Here is a 22,104-nt window from a genome sequence, read left to right on the forward strand (position 1 = left end):
TGTGTAGACTTGTTTGGAAGGATCTATGATCCCTCTGTATTCCCCCTCCTACAGGGGACCAGCAAGGCTGCCTGAGGCACTGGTGAGTGTGATGAGGCCAGCAGAAGCAGGGAGGCCAGGACTGCAGAGGCCTTTCAACCTGGCCAGCTCCTGACTGTTAAGGCTCTGGTGGAAGAACCAGCCTCCCAGGGGCACAAGTTGGAAAGGCTCTCTAGAGTGGAAGGGGGAGCTTCCTTATGTCAGATTCCTCCCTTCTCTCTGCTCTTTGTTTCTTGGGAGAGCAGACTGACACTACCTGAATTTTCTACCCATCTCCCAAATGCCCCCAAATCCCCGCAAATTCACCTTACACACTTATTGTAGGGTCCTTCTCAACTGCTGCAATTCACTCATCTTAATTTTCTGAAGGCCTGCAGTGTAGGTCTGTATTGTCACACATACAGGCTCTTATTTAATGGAATCATAAAACTGGGAGCCAGCCTAGAGGCCATTTAATGCTGCCTCCTATTTGAAAGAGTCCTTCTTTATATAGCCATGGGGCTGAACAGTTCCAGAGTTCAGGAACTGTAAGAAGGCAGTTTGAGTTGTTAAAGTTTTTCCTTCCTTTGAACCCAAACCTGTCTACTCTAGAGTCACTCAGAAAAAATGAACTGCTTTTTCTTATGATGGCCCTCCGAGCCATAGACTGGACACAGAAGAATCACTCTGAGTGCTTATGTAGACCCCGAGGTGTACAAAGGTCGACTTGTCATGGCTACCCAGCTAATTAACATAGGTGAGCCCTTCTATTACCAGTAATAGCGCTGGGATCTGATCACAGATCCAATTCCACTGCTCTCCACACACACAGCCACCTCCAAAGAAGCACTCTGCCACTGAAGCTTCGGCGGCATTTCTCTCAAGAATTGGGAAAACTCAGACACGGACAAGCTGGTGAGGGGTGAAGGGGCTGACGAATAGGGAGGCACAGACCCTACCCCGGATGGCCCCAACTGGCCCACATGCAGGTCTGAGGTTGGAAGAGAGTGATAGGGCCTGTGGTCCTTGGAACTGTGAGGATGCATGTGGTCACAGACAAGCCTAGAACACCACCTCTTGAGGACTCCTGAGACAGGGGCTGAGGAAGCAGGAAGATTTAGTGACCCTCCCTGCTGGCTGCGCAGCAGTCCACTGGTGCAGAGCCTTCCAGCTTTATTCTTCTTTACCCCCAGAAAGGTGTATTCTCCCCAGCGACCTGTATCACAAGACCCACAGTGGCTGGGTTAAGATTCCTTGGTTGAACTTTGTGATGACAATTCTCCACAAAGCCGACAAGTTCCTTCTGTTGATGCTGGTTTCTCCAGTCATTAAGAGGAAAGCAATTATAGTGTCTTCTGCACGACAATTACATACAGTGGCTGAGTATCCAGGAAATACTACTTACAAATCATACTACCTCTGTTAAGCAACTCCCTCTCCCCATTTAAACACTGGTTAATTTGAAACCAAGATGTTCTTTTTCTTTGCCTTAGACCCCATTCTCAATTTCCTACTTCCCAGGCCTCTCCTACATGGTTAAGAGAAAAAGTAAGGAACAAAAAACCACTCAAGCAAAATGGGGACAGTTTCTCACTTTTCTCTTTGGCCCCAAAGGGTCAAATTCAGAGAAGCAGAGTGAGCCTAGGCCAGAGATCACTGGAGAAAGCAGTTGGCAAACCATGTCTGAGGCCAGGTTGCAGAATCAGCTTACTCATTCAAGCAGTGGGGCTGAGACAGCAGAACCCAGACCCCTTCAGCTAAGCCTTGGCTGGAGAGCACAGCACTGCAGTGATGGAATACACTGCCCTTCATTATAAGCTTGGTCCACTGCAAGGTCGACCCCCAACAGCTTTAATGACATCTTCCCCCAGGGGCAACACTGATGCTTCCACGGCCTCCTCCACATGACAGACGCAAATGTCACAGGAAAATGCCAAATCAGAGAGACTGCACCCCTTAACCATGGGCAAACACTGCAGCCCTACACCAGGAGCAGCAGAGTGAGCAAGGGAGATGCAGGGATATTTAATTTACACAGCGGCCATCAGAGCCCAGTCGCAGCTGGGGCAGTGGGAGGGGTCTAGAGTCCTAGAGGGCAGCCCCCCACTCCCTTCCCCTTGGAGGACCCGTCCTCAAAGAACCTTAGGTGGGGCTCCCGGGTTGTGCAGAGGATGCTCCAGTCAAAAAGAGAGATTTATGAATAAGGCTGTCCCCAAGAAGTCCGTGGCAGGAGATGGCTGCCTACATGGTGGCCCAGGGGTCTGAAAGACAGTCCATGTCCTGGGCACAGTCCTCAGCCTCATGGCCCTAGAGGAAGCCCTCACGGCGGAACTGTTCCTGGAGAAGAGCTCGGTACTGATCAAATCCCCCCTCAACCCGGGTGACGCCGCCTCCTTCGCACACCCACAGCTCCCGGCACACCAACCGGATGAAGCGCTCGTCATGGGACACCAGAATCACACCACCCTGCAAGACAAGAGACCGTGGGACTCTCAGAGGGGCCCAAAGGCATGCTGAGGCCCAGGCAGGAGTGGGCAGCGTGAAGGTACACTCACCCTGAAGTTGTTGAGAGCACGGCCCAGAGCCTCAATGGTCTCCATATCCAGGTGGTTTGTGGGTTCATCCAGAATGTAGAAGTTGGGACTGGAAGGCAGAACCCAGAAAGGTGGGAAGTTAGGGGGCTGGGGGAAAATGAGCTCTGATACCAAGGCAAGACAATCATTTTCCATTGGGCAAGAGGGGAAAGTAGAGGGCAAAGCTCTAGTCAAGCCGGCTCACCAGGGCATGGTCATCTGAGCAAAGGCCACCCTGCTCTTCTGGCCCCCAGACAAACTGGCAACAGGGCGCACGGCCAGTTCTCCAGAGATGCCATACCGGCCCAGCTGGTGACGGTACTCCTCCTCAGGTCGTCCTGCAATAGGCCCCACCCCACCGTGTGGGTTTCAGGCCCAACTCCCTCCCCTCACCATCCACCCAGCCCCACCCCCATTGCCCACATTCTTACACCCAGACTCAGCAACCCAAGGTAAGCCTAGGGGGAGGTGTCAGGCCCAGCACTCTTTCCTCAGCTCAAATCCCTAACGCACCAGGGAACTTGCGTGCTAGCAGTTCCACAGCACTGACATTCAGGTCCAGCTGCTCCACGTGGTGCTGGCTGAAATAGCCAATCTTCAGATTCCTGCAGACAGATGGAAAGGTGGAGAGGGGATGGAAAGCAATGACCATAAAGGAGTGTAGCTACAGCACAGGAGGGTTGGAAAGCGGAGGTGTGGGCCCCACCTGTGAGCATGTCTGATGCCCCGAACAGGTGTCAGATCCCCCATAAGCAACTTCAGCATGGTAGACTTCCCAGCCCCATTCTCCCCAACCTGTAAGAAGACACATGAGTATATAAAGAGCATCCCTGAATGGGATACAGAAGCAGAGGAGATGAGAATAGATCCCAGGTAGTCCCAGTGACTCCAACAACTAAAAAAAAATATTTTTAAAGAACTGTAGAGAAAAATGAAGTAAACACTAAAGCCGTGAAGGGGACCAATACCCAAGTACCCACTAAGTGCAAGGGAATTAATTCTCCCAACAGCAGAGCAAGCTGGATGTTATCTCTCTTTTAAGAATGAGGAGTCTGTTTAGTAACCAAGCTAAGAAATGGCAGAGTTAGCATCCCAAGTCTGACCCTGAGCCATGCTCTCTCCTCTATGTTCCACAGTTAGGAGGACACTCAGAGCTGAGACCAATAAGACAAAGTTCAGTCCCAGCTCACAGAACAGAGATGGCAGCCATACCACACAGATGCGGGATTCAAGATCGGCAGAGACAGAGAGACGGCTGAAGATGACGTGCTTTGGGTCGTAGTAGAAGTCCACCTCATCCAGTTGCAGGATTGGTGGTGAGAACTTCTCAAATCCATCGGGGAATCTGCAGGAGGTGGGGTGATGAGCCTGAGGGCAGCCCCAGAAACAAGAGCTTCCCCACCTGCCCCTATGACCCAGCACTCACTTCATCACTACCTCCAGCTCCTTATCCACAGGTTTCAGCTCTGGTCTGAGGAGAGAGGAGACAGACTAGATTTGTTCTTTAAAAAATGGATTTGTTCTTATCATACAAGTAATACATATGCTGAAAAGAATAGAGGTTTTTTTGGGGGGTAGCTTTTTGTTCTCCCAGTTAATATACTATATGTTTCAATGTCACAAGATCCTAAGCCTTACGATTTTAAGCTCCCCTACCACCTGTATGTCTAGAAATGTTGCTTCAAGATTAAACTTCCAATACTCTTTTGGGTATATAACCGAAAAAAAAAAAATACTGATTGGAAAAGATACATGAATCCTTGTGTTTACAGCTATATTATTTACAATAGCCAAGACAAAGAAACAACCTAAGTGTCCATCCATCCACAGATGAATGGATATACATATACACACACATATACAATGTGTTGACAAAGGTCTGTATAGTCAAAGCTATGGTTTTTCCAGTAGTCATGTATGAATGTGAGAGTTGGATCATAAAACAGGCTGAGCATCAAAGAACTGATACTTTTGAACTGTGGTGTTAGAGAAGACTTTTGAGAGTCTTTTGAGATCAAACCAGTCAATCCTAAGGGAAATCAAGCCTGAATATTCACTGGAAGGACTGATGCTGAGGCTGAAGCTCCAATACTTCGGCCACCTGATGCAAAAAGCTGATCCAGCGGAAAAGATTCTGATGCTGGGAAAGACTGAAGGCCAACAGGAGAAGGGGGCAGTAGAGGATGGGATGGTTAGATAGCATCAACAACTCACAAACATCAATTTGAGCAAACTCTGGGAGACAGTGAAGGACAGAGAAGCCTGGGGTGCTGCAGTCCCTGGGGTTGCAAAGAGTCGGACACAACTTAGTGACTGAACAACAACTCAGCCATAAAAACAAAATGAAATTTTGCCATTTGTAACAAGATAAATGGACTTGAAGACTATGCTAAGTGAAGTCAGTCAGAAAAAGAGAAATACTGTATGATATCGCTTATATGTGGAATCTAAAAAAATAAAATCTAAAAGAACAGATTCACAGATACAGAGAATAAACCAGTGGTTACCAGTGGGTGGAGGAGAGGGAGGGAGGGGTAAGACTAGGGTAAAGGATTAAGAGATACAAACTCCTAGGTATAAAATAAGCTACAACGGTATATTTATTAAACAACACAGAGAATATAGTCAATATTTTATAATAAGTATAAATGGAACATGATCTTAAAAATTGTGCATCAGTACGTTGTACACTTGAAACACAGAATATTGCACATCAACTGTACTTCAATAAAAAATGCCTCCAAAGCTCAACATCATTAGTAACAAGGGAAATACAAATGACGATTTCAAAGAGCTATCACTTCACATCCACTAGGAGGGCTAAACTTCAAAAGACAGATAATAAATGTTGGCAAAGAGGTAGAGAAATTGGAATCCTCATATACTGCTGGTAGGAATGTAAAATGGTGCAGCTGCTGTTAAAAACAGTTTGGCAATCCCTCAAAATCTTAAACATAGAATTATTACATAACCTAGCAATTCCACTCCCAGCTATGTAACCAAGAGAATAGAAAACACATGTCCACACAAAAACTTGTTCATAGCAGCATCATTATTCCTAACAGCCCAAAACAGGAAACAATCCGAAATGTCCACCACCTGATGAATCATTAAACAAAATGTGGAGTAACTGTACAATGAAATATTATCTGGCCAGGAAAAGGAGTAAAGTACTAATCCAGGCTACATGATGAACTTCAAAAACATGACATTATGCGAAAGAAGCCAGACATAAAAAAAAAGATCACAGGGACAAATCTGTCTATATGAAATGTCCACAATTACCAAATATCTACAGACTGAAAGTAGACTGATGGTTGCCAAGGTCTGGGGGCAAGATGAGCTCTCCAAGAGTAGTAATAGAATAGAATAGAAGGCCTTCCCTGCAGGCCTTTCTGCAGGAACGAAGTTAAAGTTGATTTGTAGGAAAGGAGAGATCTAAAACGAGAGGGTAAGATGAGAATTGTAGGCATTCCCTACAAAACGAGAGGAGTCAGGGCCCGGTCAGGGACACTGTACTCACAGTTTCTCCAGCATCTTGAGTTTGCTCTGCACTTGCGAGGCTCTGTTGGCATTGTAGCGAAAACGGTCAATAAAAACCTGCAGGTGGACAAGTTCAGGCATGTTCAGCTCCCTCACCCCCTACGACTCTAGTACACATGGGATGGGGTGGGTCCCCAGTCCTGCCTGCTCTCCCACCTGGATATGCTGGCGATACTGTTGCTGGGCCTCATATTCACGCTGCTGATTGAGCAGTCGCTCCTGCTTGCTCTTGATGAAGGTCTCAAAGTCTCCCCGGTAACCATCCAGCCGCTGGCTGTGCAGGTGGATGATGTCTGTGGCTATGGCATTCAGGAAGTTGCGGTCATGGGAGACGACCAGGATTGTGGAGGGCCATGTCTGAGGGGGTCACAGGATGGCAGGCCCGGTTTGGGAGGGCAATCAGCTCCCAAACCCCAGAGGCCTTGGAGGCAGACGCTCCCCAGACCTGCTCCACACCTGGAAGCACTCACCTGCAGATAATTCTCCAGCCATAGGATGGCCCTTACATCCAGCATGTTAGTGGGTTCTGAAAAAGCAGGAGAGGACATGTTTGGGATTGAAGGGCTGGAGAACTGGAAACTTGGACAACGCCACCCTTCTGCACCCAAAGTCAGGGTGCCGCATTTCAAACTCACCATCTAACAGCAGCAGATCTGGCCTATGGAAAAGAAGAATGCATGGTTTGAGGTTTCAGGTCAGCAACTTGTTGCCACCTCCCAAGAGCCAAGCTCATCCTCCACAGTATCCACATACAGGTCCAGGGGACTCACCTAGCAAACAGAGCCCGGGCCAGGGCCAGTCTCATCCTCCAGCCACCTGAGAACTCCCTAAAGAGACAGAGCTGCATCAGGGGCGAGTATTCACGAGAAGAGGCAGAGGCACGGCCAACAGTGTTCAGAGCCAAGAATGGTAGGGGCCACTCACCGGGTGGGCTGCTGCTGCATTTTGGGGGTAAAGCCAAGCCCAGCAAGAATAACTGATGCTCTAGGAGTGAATAAATGAAAGAACCTGATTGGAACAGGTAACAGAAAGGAAAGATAAAATGTGAAGGAAGGAAAGGAATTTTAAATACCTGGCAGGTGCTTTGTCAGCCTCGATCTCCTCCAACTTGGCATAGATTTCTGCCAGCTGTGCAGCTTGTGAGCCCTCAGCCCTAGGAATGGGGGGGAAGAGCTATCAGGCTGAGCAGGAGAAGTTTACTACTTTATCCTGCACCTCAGGACAGTTCCAAAGCAGGCTACTGGCTGCACTGTTGCTGGGACAGGAACAGAACACAGTGAGGGCAATGGGCACCATGCCAGGAACAAGGAATGCACAGCTCCACTGAGCCAAACTCTAAGCCCTGCTGCTTACTAGGATGGGTATTTGAACGGCGGATTGTGCCAGCATGGCAGGCACTCTGCGAAGCACGGCTGCTGCTGGTCAGTCTGTCCCAGGGAGCCCTCACCTGCCAGCAGCAATCTGGGCGTTGAGCTCCCGCTCCCGACGCAGCAGGTCTTCTCGCACCGTGTCACTCTCCAGCACACTCTGCAGGGCAGGGGTGTCGTCTCCAGCAACCTCTTGCTCCACATGCAGTAGGGAAATGTGGGCTGGAACTCGCAGGCTCCTGGTGGCCAGCATCTTCAGCAGCGTCGTCTTCCCCAGCCCATTCCGACCCACCAGGCCATAGCGGCGGCCCCATGCTAGGTTCACATCTGCTCCAGCCAGCAGTACCCTGCACGGGTAGCAGGAAGATGACAAACGGGGCTTAGAGATAGCTGCACAGCAAGTTTAACAAAAGAAACCTAACTACTTTTAACCCCATTTGACCGCTCCAAATTCTCCTTTAACTGTAAAAAACAAAACAAAACAAAACCCGTCAGCCCCACTCCCCCACCACCACTCCCTCACCTATCGCCAAAAGACACATCAAAGTTCTCAATTCGCACATCATAGGATTTGTTCTTTCCAGATGATTCCAACCGACTTTCCTTTCGGCTGCCTGCCTGGCTGGCTGATGCCTCTTCCAAGACTCTTAAAGGGAAAAATGGATGGCTTTTAGCACTCCCAAGGAGCCTTCCATCTCAATAGGGACTGCTCTGCTCTCTTCTCAGCCCTTTTCACTAACTCACAGAGGGTTGCTGGTCTTGAGTGTGTCCTTCTCTGAGCGCTTCTCCTGCTTTGCCTTCAATCGAGCCTCAGCTTTCTCTAGCTTCTTTGCATTCACCGTCTAAGGGTCCAAACATAATGCATTTCATCCTATGGGGTGGGCTCAAGGACTCAGGGAAAGTCAATCAGAAATGCCCCAGGAAGACACTCCAATACTTAGAAACAGTCAACTCTCACCCCCACCATAGACACAGACCCCTCCCTTTCTTCTTCCTCTCCCTCCTCACCGAGGACTGTTCCCTCTTTAGCAGGCCTGGAAGTTTGGTGCCACAGTCTGTAAGCGATAAGAAAAGCAGTCACCTTCTCCCTAAGGGAACGGAAACTAACATTTTCAGTGACTAACATGAATCAGACACAGACCCATATGTTTAAAGAAAAGCTTTACAAATCCTGGAGACAGATATCAATTCTCTCAACACTTAAAACAAAAACTCAACTCACAGATTAAGGATACAGCGGCTAAGAGCAGTTAAGCAACTCTTACAAGATCATGCAGTAGGTTAGTAAGCTGCAAAATTGGGAAGTGAACCTAAATCTGTCCTGCTCCAAGACCCATGGGTCCTACCACACCCAAGAGCTTGGAGACCTTCCCAATCTTAATCCCTTTGTTAATGGCTCATTTGCCCTCAGTAAAGACATCAACTAACTCCTACAACCTTGTCCTGTGGAAAAGAGGTACCAAGAGTCCTGAGCCCCAGAGGGCAGATGGCTAAGGGGTGAAGGACGTAGGGCAGCTAGTTCAATCTTCCCTCTCTCTCACCGTAGTTCTCTGTTATCTTTGACAACTGGATGGGGGCATCTAGTAGCACCTGGCTGTTTCCCTGGGTCTGTGGTTCCGCCCTTGAGGGTAGGGATAGAAAGCAATGAGTTAGAAGAGCAGGAAAAAGCTCTATGGCCATCAGACCTTCTTCTCTCACGTCTTGTCACCTGACCGTCCGCTCTCCCGTCTCCCCCACGAATCCCCCTGCCCTGGCACGTACAGGCGCAGAGTGTTGTACATGCGCTGGCACACGGCCCTGATGCCCGCGTCATCCTTGCTGTCCCCGGACACCTCCTGCAACAGTTCCCCCACAGCTTCCACCAGGTCATCCACAGACTCGAAGTCCGCACTGCCGCTGTGCAAGACGCCTAGGGAGGGCGTGTCAAGACACGAGGAAGATACCAGGTAAGGTGGACATACAAGTAGTTTTGGTCCCCGTATTGCGGCCCCAGTCCGGGCTCCAGACCCAACTGGTCCTCGGGACAAGAGGTCACACAGAGGAGAGGCCTAGCGGCGGTCCCCGCCACTGATCTGCCTTAGTACTTCCCCCCGCCCTGACTTCCACTTCGGCATCCCCAGAGCGTTGATTCGGTTCGGCTCACCAGTCACGTAGTCGAAGACCTGTCCGTCAATTTCGGGGAACTCGCTCCGCAGGATTTCAGCGCAAGTCGCCATGTTCCAGTCGGGCTCCCGTCCGCGCAGTCGCTGTGAGACCCCGGTCAAGGCCCGCCCCCTACCGGTCCCCGAAAGCTCGCCCTTCCTTCCAAAGCGCATGCGAAACGGTGACGTAAGAAAGGCGCGGAGTGCGCAGAACCCCGTGGGAGGGGCGAACGGCGCTGGCGGTACCGTACGCAAGCGCCGCTCAGAGTCTCCGCCGAGACGCACTTTCTGCGCTTGCGCGACTCTTTTTCGCTAAAGAATTAGCCACATGTACGATTCTCACAGACTTCTGGGAGGTGGAGATCCTGCAGGGGGCGAGGGCGGGGTGCAGGGAAGCTCGCGGTTTATCAGGCCATGAAGGGAACCTCCCGAGAAGGGCGGTCGATAAAGCACATTGGCCTTGCTAGATTCTACATGCTCCCCAGAGGCGCGTCAGCCGCTGCGTGCTTGTCCATTTTGGAGCCCGCTGAAAGCATTGCTGACTCACGCTGGTGCCTGAGCTCTCATAAGCCCCTGGTGCCTTTCTGTGCAGTCGCAGATTTTGTTCGGTTTTCAGGCCCTACGGGCTGCTTGTCTTATCAGGTAGCCAGCCCGCCCGCGACCTCTCACACTTGACGGCTCAGCAGACCTTCGCGAATAACGCCCTTTGGGCCTTCCATCACCCCCGGGCACTTCCTCACTGACAGCCACTGGGCAAGAAAACCAGATCGACAAGGTCTGTGTAATTTCATTAGTATTCCCAACCTACACCCAAAGCAGACTTCTCCGCAACCTGAGTCTCAGTAAGTGACCGTAAAAGGCTATTGCCTTTCAGTGTTTCCCTCGGGTAAAAGTTAGGCATTTCCTCAAAATGCTACCGCTTCACATTTAATGTGAATATTCTTCCAAACTGGCTCCACAATTGTCAGTTAAAGTCACACCCATTCATCGTTTTGTCATTGAGGAATAAAGATTTCCATTTTATTTGAAACACAGGGAAAGTGGAATTCTCACAGGGAAACTACAAAACTATCTGGTTTCTTCAACAACATTGCAAAAGCTGAGGGAGAACCTGTGGCTTTTAAGATTTTACAAGCATCCACCAATCAACGGACCTTGTTTGGATCCAGATGTAAGTTGTGACAGTTTTTTTGTAGGACACTTGCATTAAGCATGAACAGTTTGGATGTGACATTAAAGAGCTGACCACAAGTTGAACCACTATGATGGGAGTTCATTACATATTTTCTACTTGCTTGAAATTTTCTCAATAGATTTCTTAGGTTTAAAAAGGCAGACTAAGCAAGGAAAAACTGGTGATGGCAGATCTTTGCTCCAACACATTAGCAGAATATGGAGCATTCCCCTCAGGTTCCTGTTCACACAATTCTTTGGCAAGGGGGAGGCATGGAGGGAGGAATTATCTAAGAGGCCTGCCTGCCTGTTCAGTGACCCAATGGATTGTAGCCTGCCAGGCTCCTCTGTCCATCGGATTTTCCAAGCAAGAATACTGGAGCGGATTGCCATTTCCTCCATCAGGGAATCTGACTGACACAGGATCGAAGCCTGGTCTCCTGCATTGCAGGCGAATTCTTTACCACTCAGCCACAGGGGGTGGGGGGAGCCCATAAGAGGCCCGGGAAGAGTGAAATTTTTTTTTTACAACATACCCACCAAGGTCTGGGAAGCCTGAATAACTAAGAAGAGGATAAAATTAAGAGCTCAGTCAGTTTCTAAGGATGGCTGGGAAGACCAAATGTACACCCTGCTTAATCTCTGCTAATCAGAAAAATACCTGCCTAAAACTGAGGATGATTTTCGGTAAGAATTTCTACCATCAGGGAACTGAGGCCAGGTGGGCTGCTTGCCCTTGAGGCTATCAGCAGGGCATTCTGGGGGAAATACCTGTCAGGGTAAGGGCTTGGTTGGCCCCGAGGGACATAACAATTAAGTTATGGCAAAAGAGAATTCCACTTAAGGCTGAGTTAAGACAGGGGAGGGGCAGTCCCACCAAACCCTCTCCCCTGTAGCTCCCACTTCAACACTTAGCCAGCAGCTCCATTCTACAGAGTTTATTAGGTTTATAACTGGACGAAGTCACACGTGTACAAAATGAAGCTCACACTATCCCAAAGCAGAGTAGGAATTGAGGGCTGGGGATCCGTTACTGGCCTTTGGGGGAGCTCCGAGGTGAGGGGCAGCCAACCCTCCCACTCCAGAGATGTGGCCACAGGAGAGGGGAGGAGAAGGAGCCCACTTGGCTTTGGTCACAGAACTCAAGAGCCTGGCAGTGGGCTAGGGCAGGCAGATGGATGGTGGAGTAGGAGCCTCTGAAACCACCCCGTTCAGGGAGCCCAGGGACTGCTCCACCAGTCCCACTCGCAATGTGCTTGGTCCAGACCTAGACTCGGGGGCTAGTGCAAAGGGCAGGCAGCAAAGCAGGAGGGAGGAGACACTGATGTGTAGTGGCCGAGGGCACCCAGACCTGTGGAAGAGGGTGGGTGGGGAGGTGGGCTAGCGGCCACCAGGCAGCTAGCAGCGGGTCTCATAAATGCCGCTGCGGCCAATGTAGCGCACCCATTTGATGACATCGTGGTCGCTGTAGTTCAGCTTCGGTTCAAACACCTTCAAGTAGCGCACCTTGAGGCCAGAAGGTGCGAATGGCACCTGGGCAAGGGATAGCTCCAGTTAGGGATGTGGCCTTCCTTTCATAGCCAGTCTCCTTGCCCTGCCCTACCTCATCTCTCTACTAGAAGGGTTTGAATGACTAGGACCCTGAAAGAAGCTCTGGGAAGCTGGGATGGTGAGGGGCCCCCTAAGAGGTTACTAAAGAAGAAAGAATAACTAGCAATCTGTGGTTTGGGTTTGAAGTCAGGCCCTGCCTGTAATGACCTGAATCAGTTCCTTTAATCAGCAGGTGACAGCAACCAAAGACTTACCTTAAAATATACTTATCCTGCTCAGTTTTATGGACTTAAACAGTACGGTGGAAAAAATTACATGTCTAATGTGCATAAAGCAAAGTCAGCCCATTTTCCTGTCTTGTGTCTTACTGAGCATGCAAGCAATCTCAGTTTTTTCCTAAGAATTGTTTTATGACAAGCCAAAGGAAGTCAAAGATTTTTGTCAGTGTGAATATCAATTTCTAGGAGGAAGCCTGCAGGGGAAGAAATGGGTCTGTGAATTAAAATCACTTCTCTCAGGGGTCTCAGTTTCATCATCAGCAAGGTGGTAGGTGCAGAGGTTGACTGGAAGGATTTCTAAGGTCTTTCCTAGCACACATTGCTCTAGGCCCCTTCTCTGCCGTACCTCAAAGTTCATTGAAATGGGGGGTCGAGCCCATTTCTTCTTGTCGTTGGTGGGCAGCAGCTCAATCTCAGCGCTGATTTGCGATTCCTTCATGCCTGCCATGCGCTTGATCCTGGAAACACAGGGTCAACAGGCAGCACGGGCCCCTGGTAGCTAAGAAAACTTCAAGGGGGGTTACTGCCCCTTTAAGGAGATTGTGGGGGGTGGAAAGAACCCAGAAGCTCAGGGGAGGTGCCAGGGCAAGGCAAGGTGGTGAGGACTCTGATAACCTCTTGCTATGAAACCTTGGGTCTGTTATTCCTTTAGCACTGCAGGCTGCATGCAGTTTCTGCTTAGACACATGGCCAAGCTATCCCTTGCTCTCTACTTCACAGAGGTACAAGGGCAAATGGGGAAACGTTAAAGAATCGTGATAAAAGCATGCATGCATGTACCTCAGTGCAGGCATGTGCACAACTGCACAGAGGTACAAGGGATGAGGACACAACCAGGGGCTCCAGGAGAAGCAGTCACCCCCACTCCCCCAATACACACACACGTGCACGCACAAAAGGTGACACTTAACAAGAGGGTGCACGAAGGCTTCTTGAGCCCTGTTGTGCTCTCACGAAGGAAAGACTCACTTCCACACGATGGCGTTCTCACTGGCCTTATACTTGGCCTTCCCCTTCATGCAGATTACCTGCACCCCACTAGTGTTCAGTGGGGTTGGGATCCGCACCTAGAAGTGACACACGTGTCAGGGAGCTCTATTGAATCCTGACATCACCTGCCTTTATACTTAGAGACAAGTGCTGCCTCCTCCCTAAACCCCTTATCCTCACCTCAATCTTCTGAGCCAGTAGTGAGGGTTTGAAGTTGGACTTAATGACCACCTTGACCTCCAGCTTGGTGCGTCCCACTTCCCGAACTAGTGGGATCACGCGAAAAGGAAGGATGATGTCCTTGGTGGTGCGATACCTTCAGGGGTGTGACAGCTTTAGGTTGGCACAGCAGAGCCTGTCCTCCCCCCTCTCCCTGCTCTCTGCCAATAGTAACCCCTGCTCCTCACACCCCATTGGCACCTCATGAGTTCAAATTCTCCATCTGGTGGGATAAAGCTGATGCTGCGTTCAGAATCAAACTTGCTGAGTCGCACACACTGGTGGAAGGTGCAGTCATCAATGGCAATTGATTGCTTCCCGCTGCAAGCAGGGATAGAAGGTATTGTTGGTACACGAGGATGGCAGCAGTGAGTCGGGCTGGGAGACCCACCTACCCACAAAGGCTGCAACAGCCTGGAACAAGGCTTGCACTGTAATCTATGGAAAGCTGCCAGAATGCAGCTTTCTCACTTTGGGGGTCCCTTTCTTAGAGTTACGGATGAGTGGAAGCTTTGCAAACTCATTATCTTTTGAGAGTTCTGCTGTATGGAACACAAAAGTTTCAAGCATAGTGGGCAGAGGCCATCAGTATGTACAGAATAATCTTGGTCCTTGGGACCAAAAGAAACGGGCTTACTCTGAGTAGGGTGAAGACAACCCCCTCATCTCTTCAACACAGATACCAAGAGCAACCAGCCAAGCACACCCTTGGGAAGTGAGAGTTTGCGTTACTGCAGACATGCAATCTAGAAGGAACCTGTGATTCACCAGGCTCTGCTCAGCCATCCAAGGTCCACCCTCTCCCACCAGCTACCCTGCTTTGGGCACCTCTTGCTTGTTTCATCAGCTGTGCCTTTGCCTTGCTTCTCAATGACGATCTTGTCATTCATTCCAAACTTGCACTCAGGCATGCCACTCAGATAGCTCTTCATCACCACCCGGCCTGACACATGGGCGCTCAGGACCTGCCCTGGTGATGGACAGATAACCAGAAGCAGCTGAGTCAGGACCAATATCCTGCCCTGGCTCCCCTCCAGCTTCATCACGCGAGGGCCCTCACCTTGCGGGGACATGAGGAGGTTCACACTCTCCAGCACATCCAGGAAGAGCTCATTCCGGCGATACTTGATGCCCTCCCGCCGCCAGCCAATCTGCCCGGTCACCTGGCTGGTGATCTGAGACTGCTCTTCTTTTGTCTATGTGGGGCGCAGAGACAAACAACAAGGCCTCACTCCTCGTCCCCTTCAATTCTCTTATCTCCATCCCTACTCCACCCTTACCCCCTCACCCTTCTAGTCCACACCATGTGACCCATCTTCCCCCATGGGGCAGGGCCTGGAGAAAACTGAGCAAAGCTGCAAGGGTGGAAGCTGAGGGAACAGCTTACCTGATGCTGGAGAACACAGAGCCAACACGGTGCCCACAGGAAGCAGCAGATGAGCGCAGATGTGAAGAGGCAGGCAGAAAAGAAGGAGAAGGCTATGAAGCCTGGATCCCAGAAGGGGACCCAGGCTCTCTCCTCCTGAGGAATATCAAGCCTCCAGAGCAGCCCACACCCCCCTCCCTGCAACATAAAAGGAAACTGCTTGAGCTGTATTCCCAGTAACAGAGATGCTGAGTTGGCAAGCTCCAGGGGTGGGAGAAGGCCACACAGAGCAAAACAGGCCTGCAGTCATGGCAGAAGGCTCAGGCCAGCACTTCCTATCAGGGATGGGCTCATGAGTCAGCTCAGAAAAGGCTTGGGGGCCAGCTGGGATGAAGGGAAGCTGGGCTCCACCCTGTCTATAGCCTGGACAGTTTGAGTACCTGGCTCTTGATGCCCTGCTGGGTGATGAAGGTTTTCAATGCACCTGTCTCCGAGTTCTGTGGGTAGCCAAAATCTAGGATTTCTGCAAAAGGAAGGGATTCATCAGCTCCTAGAAAAAGCTGAAGGCTCCTACTTCCCATCCCTCCTGGCCTGGATACATCTGTCCAGCATAGCTCTAAAAGACATTGTAGCATCATCTACAGCAAGATTTTTCTAGCTTTGTAGCATTTACTCTAGAATTTATGCTTTATAGGAAAACAGTTAAAACATCACATTTTTTTCAAATAGAAAAAAAATCAGAAGAGTCACATGGCCAGTGGGTAAGAAGTCCAGAAGCCCTAAGCCCTTAAAATACAGAGAGTTGATGTGGAAAGGTGGAAGGACTCAGTTCACTTAAATCATACCCTACAGAGGTAACTGCATCCAGAGGAACCTATAATATCACATCCTCATCCAGGTTCTGAGGCAGCTCTTGATATGAAAAGCTGGTAGGACAGTCAGTGTAGTAAGGCCCAAACCACAAGGTTAAGAGAATGCAATGTGCTTAACTGAACAGCAGGAGGACCAGCCACCAAAAGACCTGTCGGTCTTCCCCCACCTCTACTCGCTAGCCTATTTCTGTATTCACTTCAGATCAGTCTTTAGGTCTGGATTTGGACTGTCCTCCTCCTGGCTCAAAAGACCATACAGGAAACAAAGTTTAGAGAGCACAGGAGCGAGCCTCAGACCTACTCCCACCTCCAGGCCAGGCCCCACCAGGCTTATTCCCACCCGGGACCCACTGCCCCACCAGCCTCACCGTCCAGCAGCTCATATATGAGCACAAAATTGTTCTTGATGTTCTCTTCGCTGATCTTGCCAAAGTAGGCAGCCATTACGTCACACATCTTATAGAGGAATTCGAAGACCATGGCAGCATTGACATTCTGCTTGGTGACAGCTGCCAGCCAGATGTTGGACCGTTTAACATGGAAGAAACTGGTGCGAGCGATGTTAGTGACGGGGCTGCGCACCTGCTGCCGGGCGTGGATAACATTGACCCGAAAGGCGTCCACTGCATTCCTCCTGAGAGAAAAGAGTACACAGAGGCTGCTCAGTACAGGCACACCTCACTCCGTGGGGATCAACCACAGCTGCTAACAAATAGCCACCCTCCTCTCTGCTGAAGCCTGACACATACTCGAAAGCCAATGCCTTAACTGTCGGGCCAGTTTTCTAAGACTCCTCCCAGCAGGGGCCCGAGAGAAGGGCCAGAACCAGGCTGACATCTGGCCACGAGAGACAGGGAAGTCAAGTGGCAATGACAGTAGGGCAGATAATAAAGTGACGTCTATCGGACTTAGAGAAATACGTTCCTGACTCCCATGCCTAGCTACAGTTTCCCTGCTGCCACCTCTATAGCTTCTCAGTAAGCTCCAGGCCCAGAAAAGAGAGAGACCCTGCTTCTTCTCCAGTCTTTCTACCAGCAGGGATGGCTGAGTCCTCCAGAAGGTAGCAAAGCCAGCATGCCTTCAGAGAAGGCTCTAATATACTGACGGAAAAGCCAAGGGGTCACAGAGCTGGGTCACCCATGCTTGTCCAGGATCTAATTCCAGGGCAAGTTCAGGGATGAAAAAAAGAATGAAGAGAACAGTGATGGGGGGGCAGGGGCCCCCACCCACCTGTGCCTGGGCAGCAGCTTGACAGGCCGCTTACCTATTGCTACAGCAGCCAATGAGATGGGATGAGAGAAATGACGCCACCGGGAAGAGGAGAGTGACAGTAACGAGAGAGAGGGTTAGAGACACAACACACTGGGGTGGGCAGCACACACCATGCGGCGGAAGCAGATGGGCCACAGGCAAGGGGTGGAGAGCACAGCAAGGCATGCAAGACAGTGTGTGCCCTGGTCAGCTCAGCCAGGCCCTCCAGGGCCGGAGGAGGGGTGTGGATGGGTACAGGCATGCCAGGCGTTGCCATGTCTCTAGCTCATGCCCCACCACCAGCCAACAAACAGGCACAAAGGCCAGGCTATCCCCATTCGCCATGAAGCTGGGAGCCATTGTAGCAGGCCCATCTCTGACTGTCTAGTCTAAGCAATTCCAGGAAGAAAAACAGGGCAGCATGAACCAGACGAACCTAATCTCATCAGAGCTCCTGAGGCTAGGACAAGTCCCCTCTGTCAGGGAAGGTCAGTGGCATGCAGGGTGGGGCAGAATAACTGAGGCTGTGTCTCCTGGTAGAGGTCTGAGGACACAGACAAGGAGCTGTTCCTGGTCTACTCTGATAGACCAGAAAAGCAGCACAGCCTCCCTGCCCATCTCTGGGTGACCCAGAGAATGCCTCAGGCTTGCTCACCACCTCTCTTCCTGGAGTGGCCAAGAGGAACTGAAAACAGCTGAGTCAGCAGCCTGACTCCTGAGAAAGGGAGTGGGAGAGGATTCGGCAGCCTGAAGAATCCAGTGAAGGCTCTCACCACAAGAAGGGCTTTTGAGAGCAAGACTTAGATTAGTACTGCCAGCATGACCACTAATTCCACCTGCTAGAGACAGATCTCCCTTCTCAGAGGAGGGATCAACCCTTCAAGCAAAAGCACTCATCTCCAGCAACTAGGTCTGTCACTACAGGGAACAGGAAGCAGCAAGGCTAGGAGTTCCTAGGACTGTGGGGGTCCTGCCATTTCACAGGTCCCACTGAGTGGCCAGCAACTGGCTGCTTGGCCAATACCACCAGACCTAATGGGAACCAGGCTGTAATAGCTGAGCATCCAGGATGCAGCAAGGGGTGGGGAACAGTCCAGATCAAGCCTCTGGGAGAAAGAGACCTGGCCCTGCATGCTGGAGAGGAGGGATGGGAGTGGGGGCACAGCTGGCTCAGCCAGGGCACTCACCCGATGTCATCTCGGTAGACCCGGGAGATGAGCACCTCCCCCTTGTGATTATAGATGAATAAGCCTCCAATCATGGCGGCAGCTCAGTCTTCGCAGCCCATCGCTCTGAGAAGAGACCTAGGATAGATGGGGGCAGTGTAAGGGAAGGCGGCAGAATCTGAGCCCTGTCCCCTAAGGGGCTGTCCAGGTCACTGGCTGGGCCTTTTTCCTGATTCAACCCTCCAGCAAGTGACCCTACAGTCCTTTCAGCCAAGCCCCTCCCTTTCACCAGGCCCCAGTTCCTGTTTATCCCATACTGGGAGAAAAGGAGAGGGACTTAGGCCCAGGATTCTAAGGCCGTTCTGACCCTCCCTTTCCTGGGACTGAGCCCAGAGTAGCCCCCTCCCCCTTTCACAGCGCTGAGCTCAGCAAGGCCCCTTCCTGTGCAGACTCTCAATCAGGCTCTAGCTGGTGAGTCACTGCAAAGGCCTGCCTGCGGCTGCAGGAATGGCGGTAGGAATTACTCCAGCTGGTTCAGGCCTGGAGCCCCCAGGCAAAACTTTAGGAGCGCTACTCTCAGCCTCCACTACCCTTCAGAAAAGGCAGCATGGCCTGAACCTTTGACTCTCTAATTCACAAAAGTCTAAACATCACAAAAGTCTAAACATTCTAGGAAAGGGGGTGCAGGGATTAGGGAGGAGAGAAGAGAGCCCTAAGGCCCTGACACCAACCCAGGAGTGCTGCTCCAACCTCTCCCAGGCAGTCAAATAAACAAGCAAGAGCAGAGAAGAAAGGCCCCAGCCCTGACAGACTACACTTCAGTGACCCAAGCAGCTTATTAGTTATTTCTGACCACCTCTCTTTGAAATAGAGAAGCTCCCCCTCAGCTCCCAAGTAAATAAGAATACAGGGGTGTTGTGAGGAAGGGGAGAGCAGGTTCATAAGATCAAGAGATCCGTCCAGTAGAAATTCTGATTCCAGACCTGCAACATAATTCATTTCTGACCTGAATGCCTAAAAACAAGGGGCAGAATCCCGGAACTATCTAAATTATTTGGGTCCAACTAATTCAGATTGTTTGCAAGGAGAAAAAGGGTTTAGTTCTATATTTCCTGGATTAGCCTTGGTGTTAATTTCACAAGAGGGGCAGTTTAGGAGACTTTCAGTTTCTAAACTGGAAAATAAAGTGTATTATTATAGCAGTAAAGGTGTCCCAGGATAAGAGAATAATTCTCTCAAAGTGGTGGACACTTCCCATTCCTCAGTCCCAGAGACCAGGAGAGAAAGCGCAAAATGGAGGTAGGGCCCTGGGCAAAGAAGCAAGTTCACAGGGATCAGGTGGTAGGGAACTCAGGGCATCAGAGAAGCAGAGATGGTGCCCAGATCAGGAAAGGAATATTTAGTTAAGGGATAGACTGGCAGCAACAGCCAGGCAGTGTACTCAAGTGAGCCCACAGCAGCAACAGAGCTGGTGGGGGCACCTGGAGAAAAGAGTTTCCAGTATGGCAAAGGTCAAGGTTTTGAAGAGGAAAACACGGCAGGGTGAGACTAACAGTGGTGAATAAGGGAAAGCTGGGGAGACGTAGCTTGCTGTGGTATGCAGGTGTACAAGCATGCGCGGGTGGTGGGCTTTTCGCCCCGGGGAGGACATCACGGGTAAAGATGGTTCCACGGCGTGCGGGGGCTGTCACTCAACTGCAAGGAGAGGGTGCCGCAGAGTGGGGACCTTGTCACAGTCCAAGGAGGCGGCACAAGGAGGTGTCACTGTCCTAGGGGATGGGGGAATTGTCCTTGCCCCGGGAGGAGGAGGCGCCGAGGGCTAGGAGGTTGTCACGATCTCAGGGAGGGGGCCGCCGCGCGGCGTCCCTGTCTGGAAGGATTCCAAGAGGGTCTCCCTCTCAAGCGAAGCTCCGGGCGGGTCAGGTGGAGGGCATCGCTCCGCGCCCGTCCTGCAACCGCGCCCCGGGCGCCCCCGCCCCGCCGTCAGCTCCCTTTCTGATCTGAAGGCTGAGGCCACTCCCGGGTGTGGGCTGCTTTCCGCGTAGCGCAGTGCAGTGAACGGCAAAGCTAGGAAGCCAGGGAGGCGTCCTCCCTCACCCCGTATGGCGAGATCCCGAGCTCACCTGGTGTCCGCGGCCCTCTGCTCGGCCGGCCCGGCCACTCTCCGGATCCCAAGATGTCCGCCCGCCCCCTGCTCGCCTGCCCGCTGCCTCGGCTTTCACTGCAGTGTTGCGGCCCCGCCCCGGCCTCAACTGCGCGTGCGCACCCGCCGACGGCGCAGACTACAAATCCCAACAGGCCTCTCGGCCTTATCTCTTACAATTTTAAGCGCCCCTAGATTTCGTAGAACTACAACTACCGACAGCCTTCGAGACTCGAAGGAGGGGCTAGGCGTGCCTTGAGGGTGAAGTAGGAGGGCTTTATTCGGCCCCACCCGCAATACACAATCCAGAATACGCTGCTATGCTCACTTCCTTTTCCTCATTGAGCATTCTGGGAATTGTAGTTTCTGCAATCCTTCTTGTTCCTCTTTCAGAGTTTGTGAGAGCCTCAGCCTGGGGTCGCTAAGAGTTGGACACGACTGAGCGACTTCACTTTCATGTATTGGAGAAGGAAATGGCAACCCACTCCAGTGTTCTTGCCTGGAGAATCTCAGGGACCGCGGAGCCTGGTGGGCTGCATAGTCCAGTCTATGGGGTCGCATAGAGTCGGACACGACTGAAGCGACTTAGCAGCAGCAGCAGCAGAGGATTACTGCCATTTGTTGAAGCCCATCTGTTAAGCCTTGAATTGCTGTAGGCCTTTCAGTCTCCAGAGTCCGAGGACTGATTGTCATTTTATACAGACACACACACACACGCACAGGACTTGGCAGTAGAAGTGTTTGTGCTGAGTTAACTGCTTTATAACATGACCTCTGATTTCCCCAAGCTTTTTTGCATCGTATATTTGTTCTAGACATGAGCCTTTTCCCAGGAATCAAGACTTAAGGTACGGGGCAGGGAGTAAGGAATCAAATATTTAGAAGAAAAGCTAAAATTTTTCAAAATATGTTTGTGTTCTACCTCAACTATATACCTATGGGCCTGTGAGGTCCTCAAGGTCAGGACCTGTGTGTCTTCTACTGACAGGCATACATGTGGCTTAGAAAACCATTGGCAAGTTGAGTTTAACTGGACATGGGATTTGAAATCCCTTCTTTGATAAATGATCTTCACATTCAAGCTAAGAGGAGACAGAGCCAATCCTAGCACATGAAAGGTCTGCCTGGCTCTTGCAGGACCTGAAGAACATCTGTTGGCTCTTCTCTTTCTGTAGGGAGATATACCATGTTGCCTTCCCTAGGCAGGGCCGAGCCCATCATGAGAGGAAGCAAGGGCAAGAAAGGGCAAACCTAGTTGCAAATCCTACTATTCCTAGAATTCTCCTGATAGAAACCAGAATATGGCAGGATGAAAATCTGACCTCCTACAGATCAGGGTCACAGTCTTAAGCCATGAAGCGACTGAATACAGGCTCGTCTAATTCTTGAACCAGCACTCAAGGCTTACTCCTACCTTTCTAGGAGCTTTGTCCTCAACACCTACCCTAAAGAA

The 22,104-nt window shown here is 50.9% G+C and overlaps 2 protein-coding genes across 6 annotated transcripts; both read right to left on the minus strand.

Annotated features, from left to right (window-relative positions):
• Positions 1-1,848: 1,848 nt before the first annotated feature.
• Positions 1,849-20,701, minus strand: ABCF3 (ATP binding cassette subfamily F member 3). Its single transcript, XM_004003095.6, has 22 exons — positions 20,632-20,701; positions 9,645-18,646; positions 9,263-9,410; positions 9,043-9,122; positions 8,510-8,556; positions 8,246-8,343; positions 8,025-8,147; positions 7,582-7,848; positions 7,207-7,287; positions 7,059-7,118; positions 6,905-6,961; positions 6,770-6,792; positions 6,605-6,660; positions 6,291-6,491; positions 6,115-6,191; positions 4,018-4,062; positions 3,804-3,936; positions 3,298-3,386; positions 3,105-3,196; positions 2,797-2,929; positions 2,574-2,661; positions 1,849-2,484 (listed from the first exon to the last, which is right to left on the minus strand). The coding sequence occupies exons 2-22, from the start codon at positions 9,814-9,816 to the stop codon at positions 2,326-2,328; spliced, it is 2,229 nt and encodes a 742-aa protein (XP_004003144.3). The 5' UTR covers positions 9,817-18,646; positions 20,632-20,701; the 3' UTR covers positions 1,849-2,325.
• Positions 11,739-20,701, minus strand: AP2M1 (adaptor related protein complex 2 subunit mu 1). 5 transcript variants are annotated; one of them, XM_004003098.5, is made up of 11 exons: positions 20,632-20,701; positions 18,530-18,646; positions 16,460-16,725; positions 15,660-15,742; positions 14,914-15,049; positions 14,682-14,823; positions 14,055-14,174; positions 13,815-13,950; positions 13,614-13,711; positions 12,991-13,102; positions 11,739-12,348 (listed from the first exon to the last, which is right to left on the minus strand). In XM_004003098.5, exons 2-11 carry the CDS (start codon positions 18,601-18,603, stop codon positions 12,214-12,216), a joined length of 1,302 nt encoding a protein of 433 aa, XP_004003147.2. In that variant the 5' UTR covers positions 18,604-18,646; positions 20,632-20,701; the 3' UTR covers positions 11,739-12,213. The 5 variants fall into 5 exon arrangements, with proteins under 5 accessions (XP_004003147.2, XP_060275805.1, XP_060275804.1 ...); XM_060419822.1 differs by having other exon boundaries at positions 20,606-20,701; XM_060419821.1 differs by having other exon boundaries at positions 18,530-20,701.
• Positions 20,702-22,104: the final 1,403 nt, after the last annotated feature.

Source organism: Ovis aries, chromosome 1, assembly GCF_016772045.2.
Source record: "Ovis aries strain OAR_USU_Benz2616 breed Rambouillet chromosome 1, ARS-UI_Ramb_v3.0, whole genome shotgun sequence".
Classification (NCBI taxonomy): domain Eukaryota; kingdom Metazoa; phylum Chordata; class Mammalia; order Artiodactyla; family Bovidae; genus Ovis; species Ovis aries.

Excerpts from the sequence above, each read along its gene's own strand:
- ABCF3 (XM_004003095.6), bottom strand. The coding sequence starts at position 9,816 with ATGCGCTTTGGAAGGAAGGGCGAGCTTTCGGGGACCGGTAGGGGGCGG. Across the intron at positions 7,119-7,206 it reads GCTGACAAAGCACCTGCCAG|AGCATCAGTTATTCTTGCTG; the intron begins GTATTTAAAATT and ends ATTCACTCCTAG. Across the intron at positions 3,387-3,803 it reads TTGAATCCCGCATCTGTGTG|GTTGGGGAGAATGGGGCTGG; the intron begins GTATGGCTGCCA and ends GTCTTCTTACAG.
- AP2M1 (XM_060419817.1), bottom strand. The coding sequence starts at position 18,603 with ATGATTGGAGGCTTATTCATCTATAATCACAAGGGGGAGGTGCTCATC. Across the intron at positions 14,824-14,913 it reads CCTCCTCATGTCCCCGCAAG|GGCAGGTCCTGAGCGCCCAT; the intron begins GTGAGGGCCCTC and ends GTCCATCACCAG. Across the intron at positions 13,712-13,814 it reads TACTGGCTCAGAAGATTGAG|GTGCGGATCCCAACCCCACT; the intron begins GTGAGGATAAGG and ends TGTCACTTCTAG.